The sequence below is a fragment of the Denticeps clupeoides genome, chromosome 2 (genome assembly GCF_900700375.1).
Source record: "Denticeps clupeoides chromosome 2, fDenClu1.1, whole genome shotgun sequence".
In the NCBI taxonomy this organism is placed as follows: Eukaryota; Metazoa; Chordata; class Actinopteri; order Clupeiformes; family Denticipitidae; genus Denticeps; species Denticeps clupeoides.
In genome coordinates, this window is record NC_041708.1 from 3,144,392 (window position 1) to 3,155,278 (window position 10,887).

The 10,887-nt window shown below is 48.3% G+C and overlaps 1 protein-coding gene across 1 annotated transcript; it reads right to left on the bottom strand.

Moving 5' to 3' along the window:
* Nucleotides 1-3,119: 3,119 nt before the first annotated feature.
* Nucleotides 3,120-8,832, bottom strand: kcnj2a (potassium inwardly rectifying channel subfamily J member 2a). The gene is made up of 2 exons (XM_028969696.1): nucleotides 8,704-8,832; nucleotides 3,120-6,738 (listed from the first exon to the last, which is right to left on the bottom strand). The coding sequence occupies exon 2, from the start codon at nucleotides 6,486-6,488 to the stop codon at nucleotides 5,205-5,207; it is 1,284 nt and encodes a 427-aa protein (XP_028825529.1). The 5' UTR covers nucleotides 6,489-6,738; nucleotides 8,704-8,832; the 3' UTR covers nucleotides 3,120-5,204.
* Nucleotides 8,833-10,887: the final 2,055 nt, after the last annotated feature.

The window sequence follows — 10,887 nt, forward strand, 5'->3', positions numbered from 1 at the left end:
GAAGACTCTTCTAATTCAAAAGTCCCAAACACTGACAACATGCAACTACTATAACATATATATATTTTTTTAATTTGATGTATATTATCAGTTTTTTATGCAGACACGTGCTTAGACCTCATTTACATAATGGGTCTGTAAATACACACCTCATTCCCAGTCCATGGCTCTTCTTTTAATGGACTGGGGTTTGTTCTCAGCAGAAGAGTGTTAAAACAGAGGCATTTTGACAGAGACGGCACTGTTTTCCCCATACACAAACCTTCCCAGCAGGACGCCCTGAGCTATCTTGTTTATTTGTGTGCAGGAATACTGCGTTCGGAGGTTGCACCGGTTGCTTAGCACCCTGAAAATGGACATCTGCTGTACCCTCAGGAATTTGCATACTGTAATTATTTCTACCCTTTGGCCATGCTGCTTGCCGTGGATGTCGATGTTAACATGCTGTTATCATGAAGAAGCGCTCCTGCCCCTTGAAGATTTAACCTCCCGTTAATATCGAGGCAAATCAATAGTAGTAAATAATGATCAATGAAAACTGGGATTGATTTGTAAAATGTCCCCAGTAATTGGTAATTAGTAATTCTCAGTTTAAAATTTGAAAGACAAACGCGAACTCTCTAACCTTTCTCCCCTCAAGCACATTTTCTGCAGAATGCACTGATGTAAAAAAAAAATATATATATATATAAATGTAGAGAAAAGGGGGGGTCTTGACCCTCTTCTCCACTGGCGTCCACAGATACGACCGCGCTCGTGTCCGTGTGAAGCAGGAAGACTCCGTCTGGCCTCGGGTGTGAGTCCCAGCCGAGGTTCCCAGGCGGCCTGCTTCTGCGAGGGTGTTCCGGGGATAGTCTGGCTTGGGGATGTTTTGTGCTGCCTGGACGGGGTCCTGAAGCCTCTGTATTGTTTGCACTTGTCAGATCACAGCAAGGAGCCTATAAAGCGATTGCCAACACCCAAGTCGCTGACTAATGCAAGATGGTGCATGTTATGGGCGCATTATATGCGGGTCTAACATTGCCCGAGGTGCATCTACTATTTTTACATATGGAATTATAGGATCAAAGGAGTAAGAGTTAAACAAAATTCTATACCAACTTAAATTTTGTTATTCAATTTGTTGGGTACACACTAAGGGAGGGGGAATACAATTACGCAGCTATATGGGGCTCGCTTAACAATGTGGGGGGAAAAGAACTTTTCCTTTCGCAGAGGAAGTAAAGCTTCAATGTGCTTTTCCTGATCGCAGCGTCAGAATTAATAATTCAATAAATAAATCGAACATTACATGGTGTGACCGGAAACGGACTCCTCCTAAGCCTTTATTTTCCCAGGAACACACACACACAAACACACACGCAAAATACACGCACACACATACTGATACACACAATCACACATGGGATCCTGTAGCAGTACTGCTGGCCGTTATTACAATCATGACATTTCATCATGTTAAGAAGACTTTCTGTCATTTGATGAAGAGCGATTACGGTGCGGCACGTTCTGTTGATGCAACATAATTCGAGCTTCATAATTGTTGCTCTGCTCCAATCGCTGGATCAACAGGTTCGCTGAAGACAAGGACAAGCTCTTAAACTGAGGTTTCATCCACCTGCTTCCTGGAGCCTTGTGTAACATTGGCACAGTATTTTTTTTTTTTTAATCATATGACCATTTAGTGACATGCAGGACCCTGTCACTCGTAGAAAAAGACCTGGCAGAGGATGAAGACAACCGAAGATCTAAGCGCTGGAGGTGCGTAACATATGGGTTCCTGTTTAAGTCCTGTTTAAAATGTGAATTATTTTATATTATATAGATTATATATGCTAATTTCGCTCCCTTGTTCTGTCTTCATCATGAGAGTCAATCAAATTATGACAAATAGGAAGAGACACACACACACACACACACACACACACTTAATCACTTATACGGACTGTGATGGTTGATCTTAGCTTCAGCCTTTTCCCTCAAGCTGGGTTCGATTCCAGCTTTAACCCGACAAACCCGAAACCTTCGAGGCCCAAGACGTCATCGGCAGCGTTTCCATGTCCCCTTCCCAACAAACTAGGGTTCCTCACCGTGACGCGGCCTTCCATCAGTGCAAGCGCGCCGATGTTCCAGCACCAGGTCACCTGTGGCCGATCTTCTGGCTTCTTTGTTCTGCGTCCAGTCTGGACCGTTCCCGCTGTCAGGCAAATGAAATAACGTGTGCCGGGGCCGCGCCGGCTAATGTAAATACTGTTGTCGGTCTGCGCTCGTGCGAGGAACACACCGGAACGCTTGATGGAGTGCCTGCTGAGAGCAGGAGGTGTCCTCTGCGGGGCGGGCGGGGTTTTTTAGTAAAGTACGCGGGGCATCTCGAGGGTCGATATTAATCCTCTTAGCGCACGCTAATGTGGCGTCTGCGCTGTTTCAGGAACAGAGAAGCCGCAGATGTTCGGGCTCCATTAGGCGTGTTTCATGTACTTTAATAAGCATGAGCTTGGACAGACAGGAAATGTCTTGTTGAATATTCATAAATGTAACAAAGGCATACGTACAATCCACTTCCAGATGTGTAATTATCTCTTGTTCTTATTTTAATCACAGAAATTGCATGATCATTATCAGAAATATGACTACTAGTCAGACAGCCTTGCATAATTTGTCTTAAATGAAATTTAAGAAAGTGTCTATGAAGAAAGTGGCCCTTAGGAAGCCTTATTACACCTCGCGCTGCACCTCGTATACTCCGAGCCTCCAGTACTGCTCGCCTGGTCCCTCCATCTCTGAAGGTACGAGGAAGACATTCATCTAGACTCTTCTCCGTCTTGGCCCCTCGGTGGTGGAATGAACTTCCCCTCGAGGTCAGAACAGCTCAGTCACTGAGCACCTTCAAACGGCAGCTCAAGACCTTCCTCTTTAGAGAATATTTAGATTAACTTGTAAATTTCTTGTTGGCGAACTTGTGTACAGAATCTACAACAGAGTGAATAAAAAGGTTGTATTCATAGTTGAGGTTCCTAATGAACTAGAACTGATCTCTTCATCGATGGTAACTTGAAAGCACGTTGTAAGTCGCTCTGGATAAGGGCGACTTACATGTAAGTGGGACATGAGCACATCCATTTGATCATTCACTGATGTTTTATTGAAAAAAAAAGAAGAAATAAAATAGCATGTACAATAATAATTACATTAATAATATCAATAATATTAATCATAATATAAAAATCTGTACATTCCAATGCTTTTTGCAGTATAGGAAGACTGATACAAAAATACTGCAACCGGACAGGGGTATTTACAGTAAAGGGGGAAAGCGTGGCCTGAGGGCCTTGCAGAGGGGGCACTTTTATTCACCTGAAACCCAAAAAAAAGGTTAGCACATACCAGGTGTATAGTGCTTCATTCGTTTCTCTAAAATATTTCCACTGGAAAAATAATGCTACTCTCTCAGTTCAGTATAAATGCCAATCTGTCATATTTCTGTGCATGCCGTGATAAATATGTTTCTAGTGAAAAAGAAAAACAAAACTGCGTTTTTGCGGTCAGCGTGTGTCTTTTTCCGTACGTCCCCAAGTTTTAGAGGGCTGTGGAGACCCCCGTGCTCTGGCGTCTGCAGGCGTGTGTGTGGGTGCGTGGGGTCAGGTGGCATCTTTGGCATGGGCCCTGGTCAGAAGCTGATATGATGAGATCGGACGGGACGCGCGATATCACGGGTACGTGCTCCACGTGCAGCCACGGCCCTGAGTTCTGCTACCGAGATCTGATTGTCCAATCGTGTCCCGCAATATGACATTCGTTCGCCATACTGGAGTCAAGTCAAGGCTATTCAGGATTTTGAAAGTTTTATACAGAAAGAAGAAGAAAAAACACCAGGGAGGTGTGTCTGGAGTTAACAACACCGGTTTCCTACCCACAAGCTCATCTAAGACCGATTTCTGTCAAAATAGATCGATTTTTTTCACCGTAAGGTTACCAGATTGAATACAGGTCCATGTCATTTCAAACACTGCCCACTGTCACTCTAACTACGTCTCGAGAATACTGATTTAAACACTGAATTACGGCCTAACTTGCACGTTTCTTGCCATCTCTGTACATAATTTTTACCAAAAAAAAGGTTTTATCAAACCTGGCAGCTTTTTTTATTTTCTCATTTTTATGGGCTACGCCTACTAGAATAACTACCAAATGCGTCTTTATGCGAAAAACTAATACTCTTTGGCTTCAGTGTTGTATTGAAAAACCCCACAATGTGCACCATAGCAGCACTTTTATCGAAATCATTCACACGTTCTTTTCTTACTCTTTGTTTCTCTCTCTTCTCCCCGTTCCAAACATGGTTCAAACATATTGTTCATATTGCGTCCCGCTTGCTAAAAGCAAAATAAATCGGACTGCTGCACGCAACATAGTACGTGTCCTAGGTGTCAAACGTCAAACTAATCAGCGCAAAATGCATCGGGTTTCTTCGAGACCAGCTCACTTAACAGCAAAATGGGTTTGTTATCTGGGAATCTCGCTCAAAATCCCAATTAGGATGAGGTAAGAAAAGCCCCAACGGCTGCATTTTTTTCTCCCCCTCCTTGCCATTTCAAGAACGACGACTTGTGAAACCGCGTCGGGGGTTTTATTTACCCAGGGATCAATTAATGTGCAAGTGTGCGGGGGTGGGGGGGGGGGGGGGGGGGGGTCACAGCTGACGGTACGAAACGTTCCTACTGGACTCCATATCTGCCTTTGGATTACGCAATAGATCTCGGTAGGCCCTCTTTATCTTTCCATAGCAGCATTAAAACAACGGGGCTACTACACTGATAAAATATCCCAAATCTGACTTTTCTTATTTCTTTTTTTTTTTTTTTTTTTGTTCTAGTCTTGCCGGGCAGAGGGAGAGAGACACGCCTGCTCTTTTCAAGTGTCGCACGGCCGTCCCCGTGCTCCCGCTCCGCTGTCAGTCATACAGAAGCAACTAAAGAAGAATTAGACTCGAGTGCTCGGTTAACCGCTTCACATCCGATGTCGTGCACCGCGGCGGGACGCCCCGGTCAACCTCCCCCCCCACGGCAGTACCGTCAACTCGAATCTGTCCGCCCTCCGGGGCCCAGTTCCGCATAATGTGCCTTTCTGAAGAGAGGGTGTCTGCAAAAACCTCGCGCCAGGTCCGCCGAAAGAAAAGCCAAAAAAAAAAAGAAAGTGTTTAAAAGTCATATTTCGGACTCTCGTCGCAGGGGTCGGGGTTCCAGGGGCACGATGGCCTGGTTGTGGTCGGGGTCGGTCATCGTGTCCGTGTGCATGCCCTCCGGGGCCAGGACCCCCGTGTTGGCCCCCTCCTTCTCCTCTTTGCTGGAGAGGGCCACCTCGTTCTCGTAGCAGAAGGAGTTCGAGTTGGACAGGATGTACTTCTTCTCGGCGAGGTCCCGGGCGCTGCACAGCGGTGTGCTGGGCACCTCGTAGGTCTTGTGAAAGCGCGAGTAGTCCACCTTGTAGTAGTTCTTCTCCTCGAAGAGGACGGGCTCGAAGCGGTGGCCCCAGAGGATCTCGCCGGCGAGGTACGAGCTGCGGCACTGGGTGGTCATGGCCGTGGCTTCCACCATGCCCTCCAGGATGACCACGATCTCGAACTCGGCGCTCTCCAGGTCGTGCTTGCTCATGTCGTAGAAGGGGCTGTCCTCGTCGATCTCGTGAACGATGGTGATCGGCGACACCAGGAAGATGCGATCGATGCCGCTGTCGAAGCCGACGTCGATGTCCACCTGGTCCAGGGGGATGAACTCGCCCTCGGCCGTGGTGCGGGACTTCAGGAGCTGCGCCCGCACGTGAGCCTCCACCAAGTGGCTCTTCCTCAGGTTCCCCACCCGCCACATCAGGCACAGTTTGTTGTCTCTCATGGCCACCGTGGCGTGGTGGCTGAACACCAGGGTCTCGTTCCGCTTCTTGGGCTTTGCCATCTTAGCCATGACGGCACCAATGATGAAGGCGTCGATGATGCAGCCGACGATGCTCTGGAAGACCACCATGAAGACAGCGATGGGGCACTCCTCGGTCACGTAGCGATAGCCGTAGCCGATGGTGGTCTGCGTCTCTATGGAGAAGAGGAAGGCGGCGGTGAAGGTGCTGACGTTGGAGACGCACCGCGGGCCGTTGTTCTCCAGGTCCCCGTGAAAGATGGCCACCAGCCAGAAGACGCAGCCGAAGAAGAGCCAGGACAGCAGGAAGGCCAGGCAGAAAATGCAGAACATCCAGCGCCAGCGGACGTCCACGCACGTGGTGAAGATGTCGGCCAGGTAGCGCTGGCCCTTCTCGCTGACGTTGACGAACTGCACGTTGCAGTGGCCGTCCTTCTTGACGAAGCGGCTCTGCGCCTGGTGCCGCGTGTGCACCTTGCCCTTGCCGTTGCCGTAGCCGTTGGGCACCGCCATGGTGGCCAACTTCATTCCGTCCTCCTCGGATGACACAACGCTGTAGCGGTTGGCCCGCACACTTCCCATCACCTCTGCCTGGGAGGGCTGTGCTGCTTCTGCTCTGGAAAACAGTCTGAGTTTCTGGAAGAAGCGTTGGAGAAACAGTTTCGAAGCGCTCTCGGGGACCCACACCAGCGAGAAAAGGGAAGGGGGCTCCAAGACGCGGCCCCGGGGCGTCTCGCTGCTCCTGGCCCGGCCTTCGGGGGTTCGGCTAGAAGGTCTGGGCGGCCGTTCAGTCCTCTCGCACGGGGCGCCTGGACCTCATCAACCCGGTGTCCTGAAAAAAGGGACGAGGGGGAAACGCAAAAAGACAGGAGAGAGAGACAGGAGTTAGACCGGCCGAGGCTCACGGCCTTCCGCCGAGGACCGAGTTCCAAAAAAATACGACTTTCCCCGACTCGGGTCCATTTATCTCGAACGCGTGCGACGAAGGAGGCCCGCGGTACCGGATGTTCCGTCCTCGAGAGTAATTACGCGACATGCATACATTTACATACACATCAGTTTCGCCAATTTGGACGTGTCGGGTTTTATTTAACCCGCCCGTGCCGGGGTTATTGCCCACCGACGCGTTATTAACGCCCATGGAAAATGTTTCTTTACCTTCCCGCAGAGTGGCGGGGCTCCGGAAACCATTTTTTTTTTAATTCATTTTTTTTTTCCAACACGCTCTGGGGTCTTAATGACTTCGTTTTATGGCCTGTGACTGTGATTTAATTATCACGTCTGTTTCGTGGGCCACATCTCGGGTCTGAAAGAGTTGCTTTCTCTTCAAGGGGAAAAACCTTTTTGGGTTTTTTTTTTTTTTTCTTTTCGCGTGGATTTGCTCGCACCCTCTCCGGTCTCGACATAGACGTGGTGCGGCCTGCTCAAGCGAACGCGCCGGCGTGTAATGAAGACGTCTCCCCGGCCAGGCAGGACTTGTTGACTTGCAGCCCTGTCCCGGGAGGCCTCATCATCTCATCTCGTCCGCCGGGGGGATTCCTCGCCCGGGTTAAACGCCGCTCATTACTCATGTGCTTCGGGTTCGTGTTGTAGACCCCGCCGCCCTGGCAACCGGCGCCCAGGAGTTTCGGCCTCGCCGTTTATTTTTAAGGCGTCGCTCTCGAATGCGGGGAATCTCAGACATTCAGGTGCAACTTAATAAAGAAAAGAGAGAGAGAGAGATAGATAGAGAGAGAGAAACACCTTGTCGTCCTGCATTCGTAACACACAAATGGAATTGCATCTGCGGGGTCGTTGATAAAGGTCTTTTTTTTTTGTGTGATATAACAACTTGAACAAGAGCTACACTCCGTCACGCCCTCTCAGATCTGCAAACAAAACGAGACTGAAAACTCCCTCTTCACGGGGTCTCCGATCCCAATCGACTCTGTTCTCCTTTGTTGTCCCTGGCTGGTGGAACAACCTGTCCTGCTCCATTCGACTAGCCGAGACGACTACCACCACCTTTAAGAAGCAGTTGAAAACCTGCTTGTTCAAAAAGTATTTCAGACGAATCTACACTTACACACGCACATGCACACACACTGCACATATACATGTTACCATTTCCAGAGCATGTTCTTTTCCTGACAAGTTCGGACTTATCAGGGCTCTTAAGTTTTGTAAACTCAAAATCTATAGAAATCGAACGAGAATTGCTGGTGTCTTCCTCCTGTAAGTCGCTTTGGATAAAAGCGTCTGCAAAGTAAAGTAAAGTAAAGTAAAGTAAGAGCACGCTGGGCCACAAAAGATGTGTTGAGATGGCGAGGAAGCATCACCTACTAACAGTGAGAAAAAATGTCAGAACTGGGTGCTCACTGGGGTCCAGAAAGGCTGCACGAAACGAACTTCAACGCTTTCACCGTCTTTTCCACGATTTTAATTCATGCTTAATAATTAATAAGAGTCGGAAACTCATTATAGGCGCTGTTTTTTTTTTCTGTTGGCGATTATTTATTGCTTGACCCCCCCAGAGGACCATCTGACGGAGGACGCGGGTCACGGCGCAACCCGAAGCCCCCCTTCGGACGCCACATTTTCTCGGGGACGAATGGTGACAGGTGCGGGGCAGCGGAAACCCAACTTTCATCCAGATCAAGACCTCAATGACTTTAAATACCCATTTTTCCTTTAGTTTTACTCTCTTTTAGCGCGTTCTGCGCAAAAAAATTTAACAGATTAAAAAAAAAGTCTAAATCTACGAACGATGCTCTTGCGTCGCCGTGCAGCAGAGAGGAAGCCGTTTAAAAGACCTCACCTGTCCCGTCATCCGGAGGAGGAGGAGGAGGAGAGAGCCGGCCGCAGTAAAATCCCACCAGTCGGCGTCCGGCGTCGCCGCGCCACCGCCACCGTCCGTCCCCGTCGGAACCGCGCTCGACAATGTGCGCCGCCGCTGGCCTCGCCAAAGCCATTTAAACCGCGCACGGCCGCCGCGGCCCCGCCCCCCCGGCCGTGGCCCCGCCCATCGCGCCTCGGCCGGCCAATGGGAGCAGAGCGAGGAAGGTAGACCAGAGACAGGCGAGCGGATGGAGGGTTTTTTTTTTTTTTTTACATTTTTTTTTTATTTTTAATGATCGTTCAGAGCAAATAAACAGCGCGGGAGGAGAAAACGCGCGTTTACAACTCAGAGCGGCCGTGCAAAGGTTAGGTAAACAGGACGGATGCGGCGCAATATTCTAACGTCCAACTTTTTATCACGCTTGTCCAGAAGGTCCCCGGGAGGGTCCTTATCCCACTCTGAAAAATAAATAAACGGACTAATATTGAAATTAGACGATGGTAAACTAAATTAATAATGCTAAAAAAAATCTAAACCATAGGATTGTTAATACTATTATGATGATTGTTTTGTGTATCAGAGCAGCGTCATAATGATCGGAAATGTGCCGTCTCTGAACCGGTTCTAGGTTTAATTTGAATTATATATATTTAAGAAAAATAATTTTTTTTTACTTCTTCACGGCCAATTTGAAAGCCACGAGGTGGCGCGCTAAAGCGGGCGTGGCCGGGTGCGGGCCGTCCGGTCTGACCTATCAGAATGCGTTCCGTCTCCTTTCAGCCACGCCTCCTTTCCAGAACCAAAAATTGCGTTTGTTTTGTTGAAATAAAAGTAATTTAAATCATGTTGTGCTGGGACATGAAAATAATTTTGCAATTAAGGAGGGGAAAAAAATTACAATTTTTCCATGGTGGGTGGGACACGTTTCTTTTTTGCCATTTGAGGAGAGCTGGTTCAGTATGTTCCTAACCTCATATGCCCCCTCCACAATCCACCCGTGTGCTGCAATTTTATTTATTCATTTTCCAAATTTGATAACGTAAATGGCAGCCCTAATTCGACTGTTCTGACTTATCGAGGCGAGTGAAGTGTAACACAAGGTGTAACTTGAGTTCTTGGACCAGAGGATCCGTCGGACCAAACTCGTCTCTTTGGCCATCTGGTCGTCATCACCATCTAATTGGCCCCTTTCCTTCTAAAGGCGATTCCTTTTATGCTTCAAACGTAACAAAAATCAAATCATGCATCAAAGTGTTCTGTGTTCTGAGAGCAGGTGAAGGGTGGGGTACGAGGTGCACGGGATCAGGCGCTTGTTACAATTCCTCGGCGTCCAGACCCATTTTTTTTATCAATATTTATCGCCTCCACTTCAGAACCATGACTGCAGGGGTACTGTTTCTGTACCGGCCGTACAATGTCAACATCTGCCGCTGCTTAGGGTGGTAGTAGCCTGGTGGGTAACACACTCGCCTATGAACCAGAAGACCCAGGTTCAAATCCCACTTTCTACCATTGTGTCCCTGAGCAAGACACTTAACCTTGAGTTGCTCCAGGGGGGGACTGTCCCTTTAACTACTGATTCTAAGTCGCTCTGGACAAGGGCATCTGATAAACGCTGTAAATGCTTCTGTCTGTAGACCACCTCCAGACTCCAGTGAAGAGACCACCAGAGGGATCCGGGTTCCTGGCAATGAACTACTGACGAGACAACTCGGCATGGAACGAACCTCAGCCACCACGCACCGTAACAGCTGAAGCTTCAGACCACCAGCATTATAATGGACACGTAATGTACACCGTGACACTGGACTAAAACCTCCACTGCACAGTCCAGTACCTCCAAACATGGACAGATGTCCACTATACTGCACTATGGACTTTTCCACCACTACGACTGTAGGACTTTTTTTTTCTCCTCTTGGACAAATCATCAAATTAGGGTGGTTGTAGCCTAGCGGGTAACACACTCGCCTATGAACCAGAAGACCCGGGTTCAAATCCCACTTACTACCATTGTGTCCCTCTCTGTATCACCCCTTCGCAAGGTTTCTTCCTTTCTCTCTCTCTCTGTCCTAGTTTTAACTTGTGTGCAGAAGGGTCAAGTGTGTTGGGTGGTGACTGTAGGGTTAAAAGAAAACGCAAGTAAATGTTTTATATATGAAC

Excerpts from the sequence above, each read along its gene's own strand:
- kcnj2a (XM_028969696.1), bottom strand. The coding sequence starts at position 6,488 with ATGGGAAGTGTGCGGGCCAACCGCTACAGCGTTGTGTCATCCGAGGAG.